The sequence below is a fragment of the Carassius auratus genome, chromosome 40 (genome assembly GCF_003368295.1).
Source record: "Carassius auratus strain Wakin chromosome 40, ASM336829v1, whole genome shotgun sequence".
NCBI lineage: Eukaryota > Metazoa > Chordata > Actinopteri > Cypriniformes > Cyprinidae > Carassius > Carassius auratus.
In genome coordinates this window covers 15,133,736-15,159,853 of record NC_039282.1, presented here as the reverse complement: position 1 = coordinate 15,159,853, position 26,118 = coordinate 15,133,736, and the positions used below count along the sequence as shown (strand labels likewise).

Below are 26,118 nucleotides of genomic sequence, written 5' to 3'. Positions count from 1 at the left end.
TTAGACAGAGTACAACAATTGTATTATTTATTCCCATAGCTAATAAACATCTGCATTGTAAGAAAAGAACAGGAAATAGTAATTTGATGTGGAACAATCACATCGATTTTGGACAAGTAGACAAATAGTCAGTTTAATTGGTTTGAGAATCATTCTTCAGAAGAAAGTAAGGGGACAGAAATAATGGCTAAATATTTCATACATATAAAAAAAATTGCCAATTTGCATGTACAGTTGCTTTCTTCTAATACAGTATAGATAGTACATTCCACTAATTGTTAGGAGCCACTCAAACTCATGTGGCTCACACATAACACTATTTGAACCTGACAGTGATTTCAATCCTATCAGTCCCATACAAACACCAAAGATGGAAATGGGTATCTTGAAGAGTTTTCAGGTAAACACGCAAGGACATGTGATCAAGAAAAGGAACTTGACTACATACTGAAGGAGATCAGCCACACAGTCCTTGAATTCTGTCATACCAACCTCATGACAGGTAAACAGATGGTGCTACCTTGCCTATTAAAGAAGCTTCTGCGTTGTGCTTTTAGCAGAAATTGAAATGTAAGCAAGTTCCCTGAGAGGATAAAATATGTTAACAAGCAGGATGGAAGGGAAATTCTCACACAGTCGTGCCCGTGAATCACAGACGACAACGGTACAAGCTGGAAACATGGGCCCTGTGCTGTATGCATTATTTCTCTCAACAAGGTTTTGCTCTTACAAAACATTTGTTCTTTCAATTCATATCATTTTCAAAACAGATTACAGACTTGTTTTTTTTGTGCTCGAAGTGTATCAGTAACATGGAGGAATAAAAAAAAAACAGACAGATTTAACTGTTGTACAATTTGATGTACATAAAATTAAAAACAAACAAACATCAATGTCACACAGTGTCCCTCCAAAGGGCTACTTCACAATCAATACTGGGATGCACAACTCTAAAAGAAACATAATGGCACATTCTTATTGGTGGATCACAATTAGACCTCTGACCTTATGACAGTCACCTGACCTACTTGGAAGCACAGCGTTAGGGTAAATCATTCAGTGTGATTTGCAAAAAAAGCAAAGCACACAGCAGCGTTTTGGTTGGTTCAGAATGATTCAAACTGTTCTATTTCCATTCTGTTCGTTGCAAAGATAAAAAAACAAAAACAAACATGTCTACATGACAGCTATTCTGACTCAATCAATCTAATCAAATTTTCACCAAGAAAAAAAGAAGTATTTAAATATTTCATAAAACTGATATGGCAGTGCAAACATGAGAAGCAGGCAAACTCAATTTGCCTTTCTTTTTTGTGTAAAACTGACTGAAATCAAATTTTGGCATGTAGGATATACTACATAGAAAGTGTGCATTGGGCTTACTCTTAAAGGAGGGCATTTCATCTGAATGAACTATTGGTTTTAATTTAACTGCATGAAAAAGTAGAATGGAACTGGACTATTCAGCACCTGAAAAATCACACCAGACTAAATGGACACCTGAATAATGATTTCCTAATAACAACGATAAAGAAAGGTTTATGATCTAGTAATGAATATGACAATCTAGGTACCGTACTTTGGCATCTAATGTGCAGATTAGACTCTGAAAGTCCATTAAAAATAAGAAATGAGATATAGTAATGTGCTGAAATGACTGACCATTAATTGTGGACCGTAATAAACAAATAATTTGCCTCTTTTCAAATGGTGTCAAATTAAATCAAACATATGTGATGAAATACCATTCCTCAGGTAAATTATATATATTTTTAAACAAACATAAAGAAAATGTATTTTCAAATGATTAGGGATGAAAAGAAAAAATACATAGCCGGAATCAGTACTATACCTGTTGAGTGTTACATATGAAACCAAATATTAACAAACTGTTGCGAGAAAATAATGATAATAGTAATCAGATGTAGATATTTATAATATTTATAATCTTAGGCTCGCAAAAGGCTGCTACAAAATGATCATACAGTCCTGCCTCGACTGGTCTGGGGTGGGCTGTTCCTCTGGAGTCTGAGCTAAACGCCAGAGCCACTGAGATACCGAGCTATCAGCCATGGGTCATTCGGAGGTCACCATGGAAACCCTAATTTCCCAAGAGCACAGAGGGATCTGGAATGAAATTAGCAAAAGGTTTGTTACTACTAGATAAATCAATGTCAGTTATAGGACTATGGACCCTTTTCACAGAATGTGATGACACCACAGTTTATCTATGTTTTAATAATAATAAAAAAACTATAATTAAAATGCACTATAAACTGGTTACTACGGCTGCATGAGTGTTTCTAATGAACAGCTGAGTGAGAGATCCTTCTCTTTTCTGACAAATGTAATCTTTCTGTTACTTCCTTATAGTCACTGAAACGCTAATGTGGATTTTGCTTTGCTGTTGGAACAAATGAAAATGTACAATTACATTTTTTCTAGTGTTTGTTCACCAATATACAAGTTTATGCAACTATGACGACTTGTGCTTCTGAGCTCCCCAGAAATGTGAAAAGGGTCCATTATACTAGTGGATTGATTTAGAACGAACATGAATGAGATCAATCAGTATTACTAGTAAAAACCCCATGAGACACTCACCATGATAGTGGTTCCTTGTGTGGCTCCTCCTCTTCCTGTGCAGTCAATCGTCTAAGATGGCGTTCTTCATCTAGAAAGACACACCGACACCCAAAATTAAGCAGGTTTTTACTCCATAGAAGTGCTGCACAATAAACTGAATTCATAATATGGCCTTATTCAAAAATAAAAGTCTGCTAAATAAATATTATAATAATAATTGTACACACTTATCTGCCACTTTATTAGGTACACCTGTTTAGTTACTTGGTAACACAAATTGCTAATCAGCCAATCACATGGCAGCAACACAATGCATTTAGGCGACTTTCTGAAGTTCAAACAGAGCATCAGAATGGGGAAGAAAGGGGACATAAGTGACTTTAAACGTGGAATGGTTGTTTGTGCCAGACGGGCTGGTCTGAGTATTTCAAAAACTGTTGATCTTCTGGGATTTTCACACACAAACATCCTCTAGGGTTTACAGAGAATGGTCCGAAAAAGAGAAAATACCTAGTGAGCAATGAGTTCACTTTACTCAAATGGCCTCCAGTCACTAGATCTCAATCCAGTAGAGCAGCTTTGGGTTGTAGAGGAACGGGAAATTAGCATCATGGATGTGCAGCTGATAAATCTGCAACAACTGTGTGATGCTATCATGTCAATATAGACCAAAATCTTTGAGGAATGCTTGCAAAACCTTATAAACAAATATATGCCCCGAAGAATTAAGGTTCTGAAGGCAAAAGGGTCTCCAATAATGGTACTATCAAGGTGTAAAAATCAATTAGACAGCCCACTCTATCTTTGTAGAGTTTATTGCTGACACTGCAGAAAATATTTCAGCAATAAACTCTACCCAAGCAAATATAATTTAAAATACCCGGAGATGTAAAGAAAAAATGGCTTGGAACATTGGAGAGAGAGTCTCTTACCACATGGGTTTCCTTCCACATCGTCAAGGAGGTTGGCAGTGGAGTTGGCTGTGCCCAATCTGAGAAAGTGCAGTCAAAGTAAACAGTCGACACTAAATGAACTCAACTGAACTGAACCGAAGTTACTGTGCCAAGAACCATAAATAACATTTGCTGGGAAATTCACAGCCTTCAGAACACAAAATAAGAGTTTAACAGTAAAAAGACAGCATCACAACTTAACGCTATATCTCTAAAATTTTGAGGACTGGGGCTTTTGAAACAAGAAAATGATGCATATACACACAGACACCGTTCAGGTGAATGATATCTACCTGTGGAGTTCTCCATGCTAGCTGATGAATGATTTTTTTGACTCATATATATTTAACATTCGTTTAGCTTGCCCATCTGTGCCTTAATTTCTATTTCATGTTTGCTCAAGAAATATTCCGATTTCTCACAGTATTTTATTTTGTAAACACGTGCAGTATTAAATTCAGCTAACATGGTTCTGGCACATTTTGAAGGATATGAATGATGCCGTAGCAACGTTCTTCTTTTAGACTTCCTCCGCTTTGTCTTCTCTGAGAACCCTCGGGCAATTTCGAACAGCTTTTTCCTGGTTGCTGTAGATGAGATTGCACCAAATCTTAATGTCCTGTAAAATCCCGAATACACAATTATCTTACAGTGAACTGGGGTGTTTTCGTCAAGTCCCTTACATTTCCCCATGTGCTTTAGCTTGTCTCTAAACAGAGCATCATCTGAGACTGCTGTACAGGCCTCTACTGATCTGGAAGCATAGTGGTCACCTGTGATCAAAGGTAAAAAAGAAAAGCATCTTGATGTCTACAGCACAAATGTTGTGAAATGGGTCAACGGTTAATTTAATACATTTTAAACAGGTTGTACACACATGCCTTTTGTAATCTGATTGATATTACAGGGTTTTATTAAGCAATTAAAATGCCCTGAAGCAACTTATGTTTGATTATCCATATGTTAAAATATAAGGATCAAATAAAATAAAATAAGCATTTGTGGAACATTTATGTGTACATCTCTCAATCATCGTGTTTTATTGCAGAGATCTTAAATCCAAACATGTAAATATAATTTTACTACATTATTAGGAGATACAGAATGACAACTGATGTAAGTTTCTGCTATACTGTTATAAAGATCTCATTAATTTACATTACAAACTAAAAGGATTTCATCAGACTTTTATTTTAAAACTTAAGACTTTTCTGATCATTTCATATGTCAGGATTTAGAGTTTAAATTTTGATGACTGGGGGTTTTGAAACAAGAAAATGATGCATATGTACACAGACACACACAGACACCGTTCAGGTGAGTGAAATCTACCTGTGGAGTTCTCCATGCTAGCTGATGAATGACTGGATTTAGATTTTTTTGACTCGTATTTCAGTCGATCTACAACACAGAAAGCAGGTATTATGGAAGGAAAGTCTTTGACATTTGGCATTTAAAAAAAGAGGATATGAGATCATCCAGCGAGGACTGTTCAAGTGTAAAAGCACAAAATGTGCATGACAGAGCATAACAAAATCTCGCTGTGAGAAATAGACAGTGTTAATGGCCTTGGAGAGAAACAGTCAACGTTTACAGCCCATTGTGTGAATTAGCATAAGAATTGACTCTTCAGGATTTGTGTAGGTGGAGCTGTGAAAGGAGGGGAAGTGGAGTATGCCAGAAACTGCTCATTGTTCCGTTTAGCATGTGGGCGAGCGTCTTCCTACCTCTTTCCAACGCAATGAGGAACTCTCGGTTCCTTTGCAGCTCCTTCATGAATTCCTCGTTCTGCAGGAAGAGTGCAATACGCTCATCCTCCAAATATTGCTTCAGTTTGCGTTCCTGCTCTGAAGGGCCGCCTGTTCCCACGGCGGCTGCTACAGTGGGGACCTTCTGGGGGACTGAGGAGGAGGAGGAGGAGGAAGAGGGTTTGGAGATGCTACTCTGAGAGCCCTGCAAAATATTGAAGGGTAGAGGGATATGTAAAATTACACTAGCTTTTTAAAGCAAACTTAAAAACAGGATGTTTTAGCACAGCTCCCCACAGTCAGAATTCAGTAAAACATTTCCGAAAATTGTCTACTGCCACGAAGTTAATTTTGGTTAAAAAAAAACAAAACAAAAAAAACCTGGTTCTCCAACTAACAGTTTCGCATCATACACAAAAATTTTACTTATAGTAGATGAAGGCTATTTTTTTAACTCTTCAGATTTAGTTTTGTGTTGTTTAAATTATTCAATGAATCAAGAATATTGTCCAACAAAATCTGCATTATTTTTCTGATCATTTTATTACTACTATACAGAATTTTATATGATTTTGATGAATACTATAAAATACTACATGCTATGGAATAGTAATTTCATATATTTTTTTCCCATTATGGTAATGTAAAAGAGAACTGTTCACACTAATGTTAATGGGATGGAAATATGCTTAAAACAGGCTGTGTTTTATGTCCATTTAATTTTAAGATAAAATATGATCTGTACATGTTGAGAGGAGATTAATTCTAATAAAAACACACACTGTTAAAGTGAGAAACTTAACATGATTAATGTCATGTTGCTAGAAATACATATTTTTCTCCATTCTGTCACCGATGGAGCTTTGGTTCCTTGCTGCTGTCGCCTCTGGCTTGATTAGTTGGGGGCACTACATTTACAGCGATATCATTGACTTGATTGCAAATGATTGCAATGATATTATTTAAACTGAACTGAGCTGGATGATGATATCACTGAATTCAATGATGAACTGCCTTTAACTGTCATTTTGCATTACTGACAGACTGTTTTCCTAATGAATGTTGTTCAGTTGCTTTGACACAATCTGTTTTGTTTAAAGCACTATATAAATAAAGGTCACTTGACTTGACAGTAGAACGAGGATGACATTATAGTTCATTTAGCCATTCAGGAAGCATGATATGAAAAACGCTTAAAAGCAACTGCACACTGGCCTCCCCACTGCACTTAAGTATAACATTAGCTCGTTTTTATGATCAAACCCCTGGAACTCATGGAGCTATTAATGGTTCCTTAATATCATTGAAAAAAAGAGCTAAAGCAAAATCAAGGCCAGAATTCAAGCATGAACTAGTTTGTGACATCAGTCAAGCCCAGAGGCCGTGTGGACTCAAGAGTTTGAGATAGGTAAAGTACAGACCCTTTTTAACCCTTAAACAAGGCAGTGTGATACTCTAGATAAGCCTATGAGACACACCAGTATTCAAAAGTTTGGAGTCAGTAAGATTTTTTTAACCTTTTTGAAAGAAGTCTCTTATGCTCACTAAGGTTTCATTTACTCAATCAAAATACAATAAGACCAGTAATATTGTTAAATATTATTGCAATTTAATATAACTGCTTTCTATTTTAAAGTATTTTAAAATGCAATTTGTTCCTTTGATAATTTTTTTTTTAATAATTTTACTCCGGTCTTCGTTGTCACATGATTTTGCAGAAATCACTTACTATTATGTTGAAAAAAATATTCTTTGGAAAGTGTGATGTATTTTCTTTTCAGGATCTTTTCAGATAAACAGACTGTTCAAAATAATTTAGTTTAAAATGGAAATATTCTGTAGCACTGTAAATATATTTGTCGTCACTTTTGATAAATGTTATGCATCCTTGCTGAATAAAAGTATTGATTTCTAAATTTCAAAAAATATTACGCCATAACTAAAAAATTAAATAGAAAACAGCATCAAATATCTTACTGAATTTAGCCATTTCTGCAGTACATGATAAATGCTCACTTGTATACTGTCCAACTGTTGGGGCAAGATTCGCAGGAAGTCATCGGGCAGATTGCCAAGTAATGGTGGGTTCCAGTTTTTGTAACCTTGCACTTGTCTCTCTGCAGGAGGAGGTTGGGCCTCAAATCTGAAAGATAACAGAGCCCAGTGTCACTGACACTTGTTTCAATGCCAACTCTCAATACTTACATCAGAGTTCTAATACAATTACAGATTACACAATTCATTTACAGGTGTTTCTAACCTTTTTAATGTTTGTGAATTGCGCTATATAAATGGAATTACATGCACATTGTACATTAAACCACATACAGAAGGATCACCAAGAATTAAAGTTAGGTTAATGAACACCAGGGGGCATCATTTAGATAATGTGACTAAAATGAACAAGGATCTTGAGACCGATGATGACCCCATTACGTTTCATGTAATTATACAAAAGTTTCAGTTTCAGTTGAACTCATTTTAAACTGCTATATAACTTATTTTTTTGTGTTAAGTGGAAAGAAAGATAAGTCAAGAACATCAAAGTGCTTTTTATAACCTGGGTGGAGGAACAGGAGGAGCATCTGGGTATTTCCTGTCATATATATGCATGTCATATGTTGGTGGCGAGTAGACAGGGGGCGGCTCTTCGTCTGAGCTGTCTGGCTCGAGGGTCCGCTCAAGAATCTGGTAAAAGCGCATGAGAAAACAAATGCAAGTAGCAGCAACATGAAACTTTTAGTGCAAAAACATACCAAATGATATTTCTATTGCACAGATCCATTCACATATTTAATAGTGGTCAGCTAATAAAACTGTTAATGAAAGAAGGAATGTAAAAAAACATAGGTTCTTTGGTAAGTCGATAATTAAAACTAGACTAATCTTTGCTTGAAAGCCATCACTTTCATTTAATTTGTTCATAAATAAATTGAATTAAATTAAATTACTGCTATAAGCATTAGCTAGTGAAATTCTGGTATCATGACAACTCTAAATTATGGATCTTCTGTACACCATGTAATGAATACTACTAATATACTATTTTGTCTTTATTTTTTATTGTATCACAGATCAATGTTTGAATATTAAGCACAATGAACACACCCAAGCTGATACTAAAATAAAAATTTCAAATTAAATATGAAATGAAAAAGCCATTTTTTAAATGTAATTGTTTAATCATGAATAAAATAATACTTTTAACTTTTTTTTTTTTTAATTGATTAATGTTTACGGTGATGTTCATACAAACTGCATATGCAGTACAGCATGTGTATATTAAATAAAAATAAAAATGTAATGTCTTTAAAAGCCATTGTTTTAATCATCTGGTTAATATTTTAATTAAAACGACATTAAATTCAATTAAACATTATTAAAATTAAATTAAATGTAGGTTATATATTAAACTGACATCATCAGTATCACCTTTTTTTTTTTGTGCCTTTAGGGAATGTTTCCTGTGTTTTCATACTAACAGCATATGCAGTAAAGTACATACTGTTTCAGCACATCCCTATGTAAACATAATATTATAAATGATGCAAGAGAAAAAAATACACCAATGGGGATGTCCTTAAAAGCAGAGATCACGGCAGAACATAAACAAAATGCACTGCAGTTTATGCTTCACTTAGGATCGCATCAAAGTCTAATAGCAGAGCATCTCCACTGGGCCATGAAGTAGACGCTGACAGAGACACAGACAGATAGACTGTAATGTGTCTCAGATCCACCTCTGGGGGACCAGTACTGACACACTTTCTTATCAGATCAGTCAGGAGTAAGAGGATTGTGGGTAAGAAAAGTATTGATTACTAACCCCTGCTTAAAATAAGGTGTGAAAGATTGCAACAAAGCAGCTTCAATTTCAGTGTGTTTCTGATGCAAAAACTATTGTATGACTTCAAAAGACTTTTATAATAAACACTAATATAGACCATAAGCTGTTTGGGCTACTTACATATATATAAGTAGTCCATATATATATATGTGTGTGTGTGTGTGTGTGTGTGTGTGTGTCAATTTTTGTCTTCCGCTGAAGACATGCAATAATACGGGAAATAAGTGTTATACCAGGTACTTTAAAAGACACTGACCTCTGGTGGGATGCTGTCATCTGAATCCGAACTGTCATCCGAGCCTTGTCCGTCAATGCTCATCTGCAGGAGTTGGTCGATGGTGGCATCAACAGCCCCATTATTAGAGCGCAGTACACACTCGATCACCTCATAGTCCATGCCAGGGAACATGGTTTTAAAGTCCTCCATGGCCTGGTTAAACTCCAGCCTTCGAACTTGCCGGTTGGTCCTGGAGTTGTTGAGCTCACCTGTAGCTGAGCCCTCGCCCCCCCGAGACCCTCCATTACTGCTGCTGCGTCTGAAAAGGCTGGTCATCCTACAGGGCCTGTTTTCTTACTCGACCAACGGTGCCACACGGGAAATGTTGGCGCCTACTACCACCTGAAGTCTCCCACAATAGAAATCTGTCCTCTTCAACTGGATTCTTTAGTTTCTGGAACTATTCAAGATCACTTTTTCATCATTCCGAACACAATCTAGTCCAGTGGAGTGAGGGAAATCCTTTCTTTCTCTTCTTCTGCTTGTTTAGCTGCATCCAACACGACTGTATGGAGTCACTGACACAAGGGAAGTAGATGGTCTGGTCTTGAGCTCTCTAGCTTTGTGTCCGACTGTGCGATCTCCCCATTAGCTCTGCTCAAACTGAAAACAAAAACAAACAAAAAGACAGGGTTCAAAATCATACAGTTCATTACAAAAACATGCGACTGCCAAACATCAACCGTTTAATGGTTTGAACTTGCACATCTCATTGGCTCGTTATGAAGACTAACCAGCCTGTATGAAAGAGGAGGAAGCCAAAAGCCAAAGATAGCGAGTGTAGTCAAATTCTAGGGGAGAAAATAAATATAAGGGTGAGAAATCCAGGAGCTGGATGACAGAAAGGGTATCCAAATACTACATATGGAAAGGCATCATTATACTAAAGTCAAGATTAAGGAACAATTTTGTGATAGACCAGTCAGACCAATAGGTAAGATTTGTACTCGCCCTGCCAACATTTTCAGTGGCCCAACCAAACTGTTTTATTTGCAATAATAGCTGTAAATAATACACCTATAAAGTCAAATTAAGTTCATAAGCTCATGTACACTAGTGTTCAAAAGTTTGAGGTTGGTGAGATTGTTTAATGCTTTTGAAAAAAAAAAAGTCTCTTATGCTCACCAAGCTGAATTTATTTGATCAAAAACACAGCAAAAAAATTTCAGGATGTGTTGATAAATAGACAGTTCAAAGAAATATCATTTATTTTAAAATATCTTTGCTGAGAGAAAGTTTATGTTTCTTTAAATTAAGTGTATACTGGAATATATACTTGCAATTTCAACAAAACACTTCTATCAATCTATATTAGCCAGCAACGTACTATGACCTTATTTGCTAACCTATATGTCTGACAAATATTTAAAACTGAAAGGTATAAAAATACACATGATCAATAAATGTAGTATTCAATGACAAAGCAGTCTTGGTCCAGTTATCATATATCTGGCCCGAACTCTTCCAGACTGGTCCCAAAGGGCATATGTTATTATATATAACATCAGTTCAGCTCCAGTAACAGCACTAGCTTGGAGGAGCTGCAGCGAGGGGAGATTCGAGAAATTACATCTTGCCAGTAAGAGATAGCTCGGATAGACACACAAGCTCAAGAAAAATCATGCTGAGCTCATCCCAAAACACAGTGAGGCCAGGCCGGATTAGCGAGAAGGGTCTGGCTGCAAACTCTCAGACACTTGTGCTTCCGCTAGCGACGTCACTTGCAGACTTTTTTTTTTTTTTAATTTGTTCTATTTATTGATAACTTTTTGTTTGAATCTCTTAACATTTTACAACAGTAGCCAGGTGGTGAAGACAAGAAAAAAAGAAACTAAATTACAATGTCACTCTCCGCTACCCGTGACGTCACTTGCAATCAACACAAATCGTGCGTGTTGCCAATGGAGACAAGACGCTGTGGTGGTGATTAAAGGATTAAAAGTAAATTAGTAGACCTACTATTATAACGTACAGGGGGTCCTGCAAGAAAAAGACAAGACCGGCGAATCCATGGCCACAGAACAGCAGAATATACTGTTTATATGCTAGTTAGAGATGCTCATATTGACCGTTTAACCGTTAACCGAAAGTAAATGTTTTTGACCGATACTATCAGTTAAAATCAGTTAAAGGTTTTTTTTTTTTGCTGCATGGTAATATATATATAGTGAAGAGTGAAAAGTAGGCTACTATGTGGGACCATTTCGACAGAAAGGGCAATGAAGTTACTTGCAAAATATGCTACGCGATATTAAAATAAAGCATCGGAGAGTGTTTTTTCTGCCACGGGCTGTCCAAAGGCTGCGCTCCAGACTAACCCCACATCACATAATGACATGTTACATTTTTTAAATAAAAAATGGTAAAAGAAATTATCGCAGCCGGCAAAATTAATCAAGCTAATTTTTTTTTTAATCGTGTGATTAATTGATTTATTGACTATCGCGACAGGCCTACCTCAGTCTTCTCCAAATCTAGTGGTCCAAAGTTTTCCATATATCTGCTTACAGTTATGACACGAAACAGGAATGCTAAAAATGTGCGAGTCTGCAGAGCACGGCTGCAGCGTTGCTGTGATCTTCTGGGATCTCATATGCCTGTCTCCTTAGCTACCCCATTTCCACCCTCCTTTTCTCTCCCCTCTCAGTACAGGGCAGAGAAATCCCTGCTTCACTGAAACAATGCACACAGCCGAGCCGGAGCAGAGCCCACATGGCACTGCCAGGACCCAGCACCGCTCACCAGCCTCTCGTTGGCATGGAGACATTTTGTGATGTAAACAGGATGCTCCGCCGTGCACTGATATGAAAGCGCATAGACGCCTGCAGGGATGCACGGTTTAGTGTTTTAGGAAAAATTATTCTTGTGGACTTGAGTACTCTGTTCTGAGTGAAAAGGTATTGTTTTATCTACCTACTGAACCAAGCTCCTATTTTGCATCTACTTAGTCATTCAGGTTAGACGTTGCGATGCCTTGACAACGCACAACAAGAAAGGTCACCGAAACAAGACAGGCTTTCTATGAGGATGACCTATTTGGCGAGGAGTAATGGCAACTCAGAAAAATAAGCAGAGGAGAACTGTGATTTCTGGAAAATCCTTGGTATAGGAGAAGTTAAAAGGGTTCATTATAGTACTTTCAGGGAACGCTGTGTTGATATTCCTTAAAACATGCGAATTCGAGGTTTGGATAAAATCAGACTTCTAAAATAAATTCTGACTGAACCGCTGAACATATAAAAAAAAAATCTTTATAATTTTATAAGCTTTCTTTATAAAAGAATAAAAAAGACTGAAAATCTCCTATTGACTTTAACTTTTTAAAGGTTTACCAGCAACACCATTTAAAATGTAACTAAAAGTGAAGATGCCATCGTAATATTCGCATATTGAAATCGGATTGTTATTTTGTTTGTTGAATATGCTACCGTTCAAATGTTTGGTGTCAGCAATTTATACTTTTATTCAGTAAGCATGCATGACATTGATCAAAAGTGACAGTTAACACATTGCTAGAAAACATTTGATTCTATATTCACAATCTTCACGAAACAACTGAAAACTAATCGCTTCCGTGAACATCTCACTGCCTCATAATAATAGTAAAAAAAAATAAAAAATCTATGCCTTCACTTTTTCTGTTCTCTTATCGTTTCACCATTTTAAACGATGACTGAAACCTTGTATAACGAGCACTTGTTTTTTTTATTGCCATCTTATGATAAGTTGCTTACTGTATTCTTCAACTGTAAGTCGCTTTGGATAAAAGCGTCTGCCAAATGAATAAATGTAAATACATTTTGTTCTTTTGAACTTTCTATTCATCAAAGAGTTCTGAAATGTTCACAAAAGGTTTCTTGAGCACCAAATATGAATACTGCATCACAGGAATAAATGACATTTCAAAATACAAATAAAATAGAAAACTTGAAGAGGAAAAGACTTCTTTCAAAATAATAAAAATACCTTACCAACCCCAAAGGTATTTAACTATACTTTTTTTTTTTACAATATTTAAATAGTATTACTACTACTAATAATAAAAAAAATCCCTCTAAGATGAATTTCATGGTCTATAAAGAACTCAGCCTGTAAATAGTTCCTCCTTAAATGCAATACTATATTTAGTGCAGACTGCTCGTTGTCTGGTGAAGAATTTCAGTATGGAATTTTTTCAATATTATTTTAACTCCCATCAAAGATCCCTGGAGACCGGAAATGGGGAACAGTATGCTCCATAACAAAACCTTTAGAAGTCCCAGAAATTTGTAGCATGTTTAGAGACTATATTCTATAATGTAATATGAATGTCAACACATCCTTAGTGTAAAAAGATTATTTGTTCACAATGAATGCAGCGACATAAACATAATCTGGAGTTTGATGCAGACAGGTACAAAAAGCTGAAGTCAATGAGCTCATTATAACACTTTCCATGCTTGAGACTCTCACTTCCTGTTGTGAAATACCCGTCTGACCCATCACTAACACCCCATATCAAAGAGCACTGAACTGAAGATGATGAGCTGCAGAGCACGTACTGTATATATGTGTGCACTCAGAGTTGGCTCAGACTGCACAAAGTCAAGGCCGTACATTCCACAGAGATATTTTTCACTTGACTATGATCTGTGTCCGAGAACCTTCCATAATGGGAGCCAGATCTCGATTTTACTCCTCCGGAAAATCAACTCACTCTCTCCACTGCCAATGTAATGACAAAAAAAAATTCTGAGCAGATGTGAACTATTTATGCTAAATGTGCTTCCTAAATCTGTTCTGTTACCTGCCTACTAATTTCGGCTAGTGGGATATTTTACAAACAAGCAAAGGTAGTGGGACTTTGGGCAGTTATTCTAACTAGGTAATATATAACCTAAAAAACACCTAGGAAAGTCCTTTGACCACAAGCCAATGCTTTAACAGCCGTCATATAGCTGAATAGAACAGTGGTTAAACATCTATACAAAAAAAAGAATAATAACTCCAGAAATGTACTTTTTCATTATCTGAAAACTAAGTAGAAAACTATAGCGTTGCTATATATATTATATATATATATATATATATATATATATATATATATTTTTTTTTTTTTTTTGATGAAAAGAAAAGCATTTCAAATAGAAATATTTTGTAACATTTAAACAATATTTACTGTTACTTTTGATCAATTTATTCCACATATGCTACATTAAAAGCATTATTTTCTTTCAAAACATAAAATAAACTAATATTTCCTCTTTTGGAAGGCCAAACTAAGTATTATCGTTTTCACAATGAAACACAAAGCATCTCTACAACGGTGGCAGCAACAATACTACAGCGAGAATGAAAGTTATGCCTCTTTTCTTTGACTGAATATTTGGGCGGTGTTATGCAAATCTTCCCACATCGTGACGTAGACATGGCGTGGTTTACTCGTAAATTTTATAAAGAATATCTCTTTGGATTTGAGACTTTAGTCTTTGCAACTTCACAGATCTTCTTTATGCACCAAGAGCTTGTAACACTCCAAAGAGAAAAGACAAATTGAAATTGCATCATATGACCCCTTTAACATTAAAGGGAGAGTTCACCCAAAAACTACAATTCTGTCATTATTTACTCACTCTCCATCATCCCCTCCTGCAAATTTATTTTTTTGTGCTGAATATCAAAAAGTTGCTGGTCCCCAGAATCTTCCTTATTACATATTTGTTCCTACTATTAAAGTCAGTGGGTCCCAACAACTGTTAGGTTATCCACATTCTTCAAAATACCTTCTTTTGTGTTTAGCACAGGAAAGAAATTAATACAGGTTTGGGACAACATGAGAGTGAGTAAATAATGGCAGAATTAAAAATGTAGGTGAACTATCCCTTTAATGACAAGCGGCAGCATGTTTAGTACAGTTAGTCTGCTGTCCCTTTAAGACCTGCACACATCTAATAAAGAGCCATGCATCTGTTTTCTCACTTTTTACTTTCAAAATGTAGGTGAAGCAGAGATCTGTTAGTTCCTCACTTTCCGCGCTGACACTGAGATCGTTCACCAGCTTAAGTGAAAGTTAACATGCCTAGCGTTTTCGACTCGTACATTACACATAACATCCTGATGTCACGTGTCTTTTCGGGACCTTTATGGGTTGTGTGTGAGCATATTCTGGATAATCACTGGCAGTTTGAAAGTGGCAAAATCTAGCCACCGTGGAACAATTGCCGGGACACACTACCCCTGTATTTTCTGGAATCGCAGTGTGAAAGGGGCTTTAGTGTGTAATGTTGCTGTTACAGCATAAACTACATCTGCAAAGTTATGAAGCTCAAAGTTAAAAGCAAAGGGAGATTAGCAAAATTAGGCTGGTAGTGAGTGATTATAGGGATTATAACAAGCTTCTTCCTGGGTTTGTGACATCACTATCCCCAATGTTTACTTAAATCCTGCCCCTGGGAACATGCAACTACCCATAATGGTAAGGAGTGATATATTACACACACCTAGCTCTGAGAATACATTAATGTGAGATGTCCACTTTCACATGCATTATTCAGCTCTATTCAGACTTATTGTTTAGACAGAGTTGGATTAAAGTGGGCAGATCTTGATGGGGATAAGAAAGAATTAAACTGATACCCTCTACTTGTAAAAAAAAACAAAACAAAAAAACAAAACAAAAAAACAGTGCTTGGTCTCAGAATTCATGCTTGATGTAACATGTACAACATGTTCAAACTGTGTTCATCAGAGTTTTACACAGAATTTTTTTTTTGGGAGAAAGTCAGTTAAATGGATTTATACATAGTACAGGCACCCAGATTAATATAAGAGAGGATATATATATATATATCTTGTTTACAACAAAATAATACAAATAAAAATTATTTCTGCATTTCACAAATAAGCATTTACTAATAATATTAAGCATTTTGCCTCATTATATTAATAGTTCTACAGCAAAGCACATCATTTGAGTTGGGATGCAAATAAAGATGAGAAATTTCCATAGTTTCATAATAAAAATGAATAATGTTACTGGTAGCTCAAAATAATCAAATTAGCCAGAAATTTGATAATAGAGCACAAGACAGGGGATTTGTAAAGATTAGTGATTAACTGTCATTCCAATTAAGTGCAAATCTGGAGCTTTCTGCAGATGACGTGTGGGTCAGTAAATTATTAAAGTTAAAAATGGGGATACAGATGGCCAACTTATTAATAATTATGTGAGAATCCAAAAAATAAATAAATAAATAAAATAAATAATAATACAAGAATTTCACATTGGATTTTTTTTTAATATAAAGTAAATAAATGTAGCTAAATGTAGAATTTGCCAAAAATTTCAATGCCACAAGAAATTACCCACATATAAAACAGGCACATTCTAAGGCAATGATAAGTCAAGGAAACAATGAGACATTTTGGGTGTTGACCCACATTAGTGCACGATGGCCCTGTCTCCAGCCCTCCTGATTGTGAGCACTGAACTGGTTGCACACAACTTGTTTTGACAGCTGATAAAGGCCAATTAAAGCCTGCAGGTTGTGTTTTCACAGGCCTTGTCCATGGCGTTATCAAGAAGCTATTTTTTCAGAAACTGCAGTTTGCAGTGAAACCATGGTTTCACTTTGCATTAATAATGGTAAATCTGACAGAACGCCAAATGCTGTAAGGCTGAAGGACTTCAAAGGATAATAAAATGCCTTATTGGCATGCAAACTTTCATGTAATGTTTCCTCAAGTGTGCGCTGTAATCAATATTTAACAGCTCTAATGACATCAAAGTGCCTCAATATAGGAGTGAAAGAGTATGGATTAAAGTCATTCAATACATGCAGAAGAACCCAAAAACATTCAAAGAGACTAAGCTACATTTTAGATGGGAAACTATTTGGCAAAATCAGCACAGGCTAAAAAAAAAAAGATAACAAACAGGCTAGCATATCAGGAAAACACAGAAGTGAGAAAAACACTCTTTCACCAAGAGTGAAGAGAGGAAGGAAAAGAAAAACATGGGTTTGTTGAAAGAAGATCTTTTCCAAGCAGTGTGTGCCATGATCAAAAGAATGCTAAATCTGGACGCTCAAATATCAGGCCGTTATGTTCCTTCGAGGCTATCCGGCTTCAATCTGTCAAACACAGATTAAAGACAACGCTTGCTCTGTTAGATACAAAATCAATCTGGCATAAACAGACAAAAATGAAGTTAACAAATAGACATGAACAATATAATGTCTTGTGATTATATTCTGAATAAAAAATTGGAGCAGTCAGAAGCAAAAAATATGGCTGTTTGGTCTGGAGATGAACAGAACGGACCCTTAGGGGGAGAAACTGGAACGCCTCCACGCGATCTCAACACCTTGGCAGACAGACAAGAGCAAAACTAATTGCAAAACAGACCTTAGACAGAGGCGCAGTCAATTACGCCGTCTGTGTCGTCTGGCTGATTGTGGTTGTATGGGTTTCTGAATGAAGGAAGTGTGAAGTCTACAAAGCATAATAATTCTCGGTTTAAAGGGAGTAGCTCACTGCTATCTCTAATGGGATGTGCATCTATCTGAATGCATCACTGACTGGATTGACGCCACAGAGCCATTTGTTGGCAAAATCACAGTTTATGATTTGATTCATGGCTATTTCTGCGTTCATTCTGGATGCACAATTCGAAAAGGCTTGTATGAGGAGCTAATATCCACAGTATTTTGGTGGAAAAGCACTGGCATTTGTGACACTAGGTCAGACGAATGAGCTTGAATCAGTCAGGCAGGCACTGAACGAAACAGCGTAAGGGCTCGACAATCCCCCTCCCCTCCTCTTTCTTCCTCCTTTCCTCTGACCTGGTTCCTAAGCCATAGTCAATATGAGGAAACAGGAAAGTAAAAAAAAAAAAAAAAAAGGAGTGACTTGACTATAACACCCACAGCATGTCCACCGTCCCGCTGCTGGATGGTCTTCAGTGTGTGGCCCCCGTCCCCCGAGTGCATCCGTTGGGACTCAACGCCATGAACCCAATAACAATAGTGATGATTTTAACAGACCTTTTCTGTGCCATCTGCCATAGAAGGTACAAGAGTCTGCCTCTGTACCCTACTCACCAAAAACAGACAACATTTGCTAGGAACAGCCTCTGAAAGTACAGTAGCACTTTTTAGCTACATTTCCATTATGCACTCAAATACATGAACATATTGCAAATGCTAAGATGTGACAGGTCTAAAAAGTTCAGCCTGTCTAAACAAGTACGATTTTAAAGCAAGAATGCATTCAACTGATTAAAAGTGACATTCTATTTTATAAAAGATTTATATTGCAAATAAATGTTTTGTTTTGAAATACATGTATCATGGTTTCTACAATAATATTAAGCAGCACAACTGTTTTCAACATTTATCATAATAATAAGTCATGTTTCTTAAGCACCAAATCGAGCATATTAGAATGATTTCTGAAGGATTATGTGACAGTGAAGTCTGGAGTAACGATGCTGAAAATTCAGCTTTGGCATCACAGGAATAAATTACATTTGAAAAAAACATTAAATAAGAAAACAGTTTCTTTGAAATTGTAATAATATTAGTGTTTTCACTTCCAACGACTCCGCATCAGTGTGGAAAAGTCTAAAGAAGATCACCAATTACAAGACACCACCCCCCAGCACTGTAGAGAATCAACGACTGGCAGACGATCTGAACGAGTTTTACTGCAGGTTTGAAAGAACACCCATCACCTGCCCTGAACGCCTCCCCACACAACCATTCACACCCTTCACAACTCCTGCAACCCATCCTGAACACCTCTCCAATCAAGCACTCTCACCATTCTCACCTCCTGCATCCCCCCTCTCCCCCACACCTGCAATTCAGATCAGCGAGGATGCGGTGCGCCAGGTCTTCCGGAAGCAGAAAAGGAAAAAAGCACCAGGCCCAGATTGTGTAACACCAGCCTGTCTGAAATCCTGTGCTGACCAGCTGGCCCCCATCTTCACACAGATCTTCAACAGATCGCTGGAGCTGTGCGAAGTCCCTTCATGCCTCAAACGTTCCACCATCATCCCCATCCCTAAGAAACCCAAAATTACAGGACTAAATGACTACAGGCCTGTGGCTCTAACGTCTGTAGTCATGAAGTCATTTGAAAAACTGGTGCTGGGCCACCTGAAGGACATCACTGGGCCCTTGCTGGATCCTCTTCAGTTTGCCTACAGAGCAAACAGGTCTGTGGACGATGCAGTAAACATTGGACTGCATTATGTTCTGCAACACCTAGACAGACCGGGGACTTATGTGAGGATCCTGTTTGTGGACTTCAGCTCGGCCTTCAACACGATCATCCCAAACCTCCTCCTGCCCAAACTAAATCAGCTCTCCGTGCCCACCTCAGTCTGTCAGTGGATCAACAGCTTCCTGACAGACAGGCAGCAGCTAGTGAGGCTGGGAAAATACACATCCAGCACCCGTACAATCAGCACCGGAGCTCCCCAGGGGTGCGTTCTCTCCCCACTGCTCTTCTCCCTGTACACCAACGATTGCACGTCTAAGGACCCCTCTGTCAAGCTCCTGAAGTTTGCAGATGACACCACACTCATCGGCCTCATTCAGGACGGTGACGAGTCTGCTTACAGACAGGAGGTAAAAGAGCTGGCTGTCTGGTGCACTCTCAACAACCTGGAGCTTAACACCCTCAAAACAGTGGAGATGATCGTGGACTTCAGGAGAAACCCCCCTGCACTCCCCCCACTCACCATCATGAACAGCACTGTGACTGCAGTGGAGTCATTCAGGTTCCTGGGCACCACTATCTCTCAGGACCTGAAGTGGGACATTCACATTGACTCCATTGTGAAAAAGGCCCAGCAGAGGTTGTACTTTCTTCGCCAGCTGAGGAAGTTAAACCTGCCACAGGAGCTGCTGAAACAGTTCTACTCCGCCATCATTGAATCCATCCTCTGCACTTCAGTAACTGTCTGGTTCAGCTCAGCTTCTAAATCTGACCTCAGAAGACTACAGAGGGTAGTCCGGACTGCTGAGCGAATCATCGGTTCAACTCTCCCATCTATTCAAGAACTGTACTTATCCAGAGTGAGAAAAAGAGCTGTCAAAATCACTCTGGACCCCTCACATCCAGCACACTCCCTCTTTGAACTGTTGCCATCTGGTCGACGCTACAGAGCACTGAGCGCTAGAACAACCAGACACAGGACAAGTTTCTTCCCTCAGGCAATCCATCTTATGAACAGCTTATAATAACGGCGGACACACTACACTTTATATTTATATACACACACACTTTATTTATCTAACACACATACTTAGTATACACTTAAATTTTGCACACAATGTATATGTACAGTATTGTTCAAAATAATAGCAGTACAATGTGACTAACCAGAATAATCAAGGTTTTTCGTATATTTTTTTATTGCTACGTGGCAAACAAGTTACCAGTAGGTTCAGTAGATTCTCAGAAAACAAATGAGACCCAGCATTCATGATATGCACGCTCTTAAGGCTGTGCAATTGGGCAATTAGTTGAATTAGTTGAAAGGGGTGTGTTCAAAAAAATAGCAGTGTGGCATTCAATCACTGAGGTCATCAATTTTGTGAAGAAACAGGTGTGAATCAGGTGGCCGCTATTTAAGGATGAAGCCAACACTTGTTGAACATGCATTTGAAAGCTGAGGAAAATGGGTCTTTCAAGACATTGTTCAGAAGAACAGCGTACTTTGATTAAAAAGTTGATTAGAGAGGGGAAAACCTTTAAGAGGTGCAAAAAATGATAGGCTGTTCAGCTAAAATGATCTCCAAAGCCTTAAAATGGAGAGCAAAACCAGAGAGACGTGGAAGAAAACGGAAGACAACCATCAAAATGGATAGAAGAATAACCAGAATGGCAAAGGCTCAGCCAATGATCACCTCCAGGATGATCAAAGACAGTCTGGAGTTACCTGTAAGTACTGTGACAGTTAGAAGACGTCTGTGTGAAGCTAATCTATTTTCAAGAATCCCCCGCAAAGTCCCTCTGTTAAAAAAAAGGCATGTGCAGAAGAGGTTACAATTTGCCAAAGAACACATCAACTGGCCTAAAGAGAAATGGAGGAACATTTTGTGGACTGATGAGAGTAAAATTGTTCTTTTTGGGTCCAAGGGCCACAGGCAGTTTGTGAGACGACCCCCAAACTCTGAATTCAAGCCACAGTACACAGTGAAGACAGTGAATCATGGAGGTGCAAGCATCATGATATGGGCATGTTTCTCCTACTATGGTGTTGGGCCTATTTATCGCATACCAGGGATCATGGATCAGTTTGCATATGTTAAAATACTTGAAGAGGTCATGTTGGCCTATGCTGAAGAGGACATGCCCTTGAAATGGTTGTTTCAACAAGACAATGACCCAAAACACACTAGTAAACGGGCAAAGTCTTGGTTCCAAACCAACAAAATTAATGTTATGGAGTGGCCAGCCCAATCTCCAGACCTTAATCCAATTGAGAACTTGTGGGGTGATATCAAAAATGCTGTTTCTGAAGCAAAACCAAGAAATGTGAATGAATTGTGGAATGTTGTTAAAGAATCATGGAGTGGAATAACAGCTGAGAGGTGCCACAAGTTGGTTGACTCCATGCCACCCAGATGTCAAGCAGTTTTAAAAAACTGTGGTCATACAACTAAATATTAGTTTAGTGATTCACAGGATTGCTAAATCCCAGAAAAAAAAAATGTTTGTACAAAATAGTTTTGAGTTTGTACAGTCAAAGGTAGACACTGCTATTTTTTTGAACACACCCCTTTCAACTAATTGCCCAATTGCACAGCCTTAAGAGCGTGCATATCATGAATGCTGGGTCTTGTTTGTTTTCTGACAATCTACTGAACCTACTGGTAACTTGTTTGCCACGTAGCAATAAAAAATATACTAAAAACCTTGATTATTCTGGTTAGTCACATTGTACTGCTATTATTTTGAACAATACTGTACATACATAACTTCATTTTGTAATATACTTGCCTACAATTGTCATTTGTATATTGTTATTCACTATCTACTTATTTGTATTTTTTATTCTTTTATTATGTGTTTTATGTTCTGTCGCTGTCATTCTGTTGTACTGCGGAGCTTCTGTCACGAAAACAAATTCCTCGTATGTGTACATACCTGGCAATAAAGCTCATTCTGATTCTGATTCTGATTCTGATTCTACACTTTTTAATGCACTTCATTTAATACAAGCGCTTATAACAATAGGCACATAAGATTTGTTCAGACTACACTGGTCACGTTGTATAGTTCCTATTCAATTTTGATTTGTTGTAACGTTATGTTTTTATATAAAACAAAAACAAACAAACAAAAAAAACTGTGGCGAATAGATTTAAAATGTCCTTCATCGGTTTTACTAAATACACACTAATAGCCTTGAAGCATTAAATCGCTTATTTACTGATATTTGTATGTACAGTTTATCAAAACTAATCTGTTATATAATAGTTGTTTGATTTATGTCTTCTACAATAAGAAAGACGCCTCGGAGTTTGTTGTCCTAGGGTCATATTTCAAAAATACAGAAGCTTACACACATTAGACAGCGATGAGCTATTTTTGGGACTAAACACACTCAGGAATTAATCTCTCTGAATATAAGCAACATCCCAAAGCAATACTGGCTGCTCTGGCTGCACTCGATTCCCAAAATGTCTGACCAAAATCTCTGACTGCAATCTATTCACATGCTAACAAAAGACTAATTAATATACAACGTATGTGGCCATTTAACACATGCATGCAACCTGAGCACTGACATCACTAATAAGGAGGGGTCGATCTACATCCAGCTCATCACCCCTGAGGTCCTGGGGTGGATCAAGAGGCACCTTAAAAGCTTTCAACGGGATAATGCAATACAAAATGGGAGGTGTAAGTGGATACAATGAGTCCATCATCCCCTCCTGCATACTCAAGAAGGGCAAAAACAGGACCAGTGGCAATATGGAAATCAAGACTCGGTTAAGAGGAGAGGAGTGGAACCAGCTGTCAGACAGACAGACCTTCACCACCTCCTTCTTCATATATAACACTGCGAGAACCAGGAATATGGAAGATCTTTGAACTCAGAAATGTACTTCACAAGCCAAACACTTCTGTTTTGTGTCTTAAAATGTGACAGTGGGGTTTCCTCGCAAAGTACATAAGCACAAACTATACTTCAGAAAATAACAAGAAAATATATACTAGATTGGTTTGCCAAAAATCGAATTCCAACTGTGCAAAAGCAATAAAAACAACAGCAACCACAACAAATAATACCACTTTAACTTCTTGAATGCCTTGTACTACATGAAGATAATCACACACTGGAATGGGCCTCTGGTTCGTCAGAGCTGAAATCTAAGGGGAAAAACTGAAGGCCTCTAACAAAATAGTTATTTTGGTGGGTGGAACAGCATGTCTGCCTCAGCCAAGAAAGCACTTCTGGGATTGTATTAAATGGGCTAAAACTGATTCCTTAGTGGAAAGTTGTAAGGAAGCTGTCAAAAGCGTATTGAGTAAAAAATTTGCAATTAAAATCTGTTGTGTTTACTGAACCACTGTGAGTCTACAGACTGAGGGGTATATAAAGCGTATGCAAATTGAGCCCAGATAACCTGATTTCCGTGAATCGGTTCTTTCAAATAACTCGTTTCAATGAACTGATTCAAAAAATGTAATGTTGAGCCGCATATTATTAATCATTATTATTTAATATTATAAAAATAGCATTCCGTATTATAAATAAAGAGGTTTCTGTAAATGCGTATCTCCATATTCCGTTCGTTTTAGACAGGATTCAGCTAACATGAAAATAAATTAAAATGAAATATACCGCGAGTTTGCATTTAACACTGCGGAAATGTATTTACATATCTATAATGAAAGATCTCGTTTGTTTTAATATAAATAAATATATTTAATCTCCGAAGGAGGGGATTCTTGCGAGTTTTGATATTTTGATACAAGTCAGAAATTAACAAGTCCGCAAGAAATGTTGTTCGGTTCAATCACTTACCATGTTGTCAGATTCAAAGTGAGACGGAGTTGAGAACCGCTGGAACCGATTCGTGAGCAAATCGTTCAGACCAGCGAACAGGTTCACCACCGATTCACTGAAAAGATCCAAAATAGCGATTCATTCACAAATCCAACAAAGCTATCGAACGAATCCCAAGAACAAATCCCATTCGCTCGCGTCTATGATCCCTAAAAATGCTGTCTAGGTAGACAGCGAAATAGCTTTTACAGCGAAATAGCTTTTAGACACAACCAACCAGATTAATGGCAGAAGGACAGCGCTTCTCAGACTCAAGATGTGGACTTCACAGTCTTTATTCTCGCACGAGCAAGGCATAATTACCTTTCACATATATAAACTCATACCATTTAGGTGTAAATAGACGGAAGGCCGCGGCAGTTCACGACACACTCCTCAACAACCGCAAGAAAACAACCATACGCTAAACAAAGACGTAAAACAACCATAAAACATTGGCATAGCGATTTTTATCAGAGTATAATATAAGGCTAACTTAATGTGAAATCTGTGGAGTTCAATGTATCACAAATAAAACAACAACGGCTACTTACTCTAGGTGAACAGGAGCAGAATGTCACAGCGCGCGTTCCCAATCCGGGTCTTCCTCTTTTATCTTAAAAATAAACAATATTTACGTATTTTCGTAGGTTTTAAAAAACGTCAGCATTCATCATCTCTATCGACACAGATTCGGTTCCCGGTCGGTAAGTTCTTGCCGTAGCGCCTGAAATCCCACAGAAAGGGAACTAGCAGTGTTTTGTTGTGTGTTGGGATGAATCAAAGAGGTGGGAAAAATCTGTCACAGCCAGAATCTGTGCGGGAGGGAACAAAGAGCAACACCGACGCCTAGTGGACAGAGACCGGAAGTACACCTGCTGAGTCTAGACATCAAGGCGGATGGGAAATGTTGAGAAAATAAAAATAATCACGTATTTCTAAAGAAACAAAAAATGCATGATTAAAATAAGACTGAAAAATATAACATGTAATTAATTTAAAGGGATAATTTACTCACCCTCATGCTGGTCCAAACCTGTATAAAGTTTCCACTTCTGTTGAACAGTCTTCAAAATATCTCCTTTTGTGTTTAGCAGATGAAAGAAACTCATACGGAGTTGGAACAACATGAAGGTGAGTAAATGATGAGAAATTAATCTAAAAATTAATTACCTGTACATATTATGAAGGTATGTATTGCCTAAATATCTATTTGAAAATGAATATGAATATTTTTTACCAATAAATATCGATTTATAAAAAAATGAAATTACATTAAGCCTTATATTTTTAGTGTTTGTATTGTACTTAGGGGTTTAGTTTTCAAATGCATATAATTTCCAAACAAGTATACTTAAAATGTTATAAACGTTGCACTTGTATTTACAAATACATGATTATCTGCATTATAATTCCTTGCAGACAACGAAGGACAAAGAGCATTTAATTGTAGATTGCCCCCATCACAATCCTTAGTATAATTGTTTAAGATTGATATGTATCAAGAAGAATATCCAATAATAACGGATAAGTATTTAGCTCATAGCATTAGCAGACAAGATATGAAAATTATATTTTGTCATTCTGTATAGTGACATCCACTAATACCGAATGAGATGATGGATTTAAATCTGTATGACATTCTTGTCAGATATACA

The 26,118-nt window shown here is 37.3% G+C and overlaps 1 protein-coding gene across 3 annotated transcripts; it reads right to left on the bottom strand.

Moving 5' to 3' along the window:
• Positions 1–25,268, bottom strand: LOC113058679 (CUE domain-containing protein 1-like). 3 transcript variants are annotated; one of them, XM_026226814.1, is made up of 12 exons: positions 25,015–25,268; positions 24,440–24,536; positions 9,391–10,014; positions 7,848–7,975; positions 7,304–7,430; positions 5,267–5,492; positions 4,872–4,940; positions 4,223–4,312; positions 4,033–4,126; positions 3,519–3,577; positions 2,605–2,674; positions 1–2,127 (listed from the first exon to the last, which is right to left on the bottom strand). In XM_026226814.1, coding segments are annotated over exons 3-12 (1,161 nt in total). In that variant the 5' UTR covers positions 9,688–10,014; positions 24,440–24,536; positions 25,015–25,268; the 3' UTR covers positions 1–2,126. The 3 variants fall into 3 exon arrangements, with proteins under 3 accessions (XP_026082599.1, XP_026082600.1, XP_026082601.1); XM_026226815.1 differs by lacking the exon at positions 25,015–25,268 and adding an exon at positions 24,808–24,826; XM_026226816.1 differs by lacking the exon at positions 24,440–24,536.
• Between the last annotated feature and the right edge of the window lie 850 nt (positions 25,269–26,118).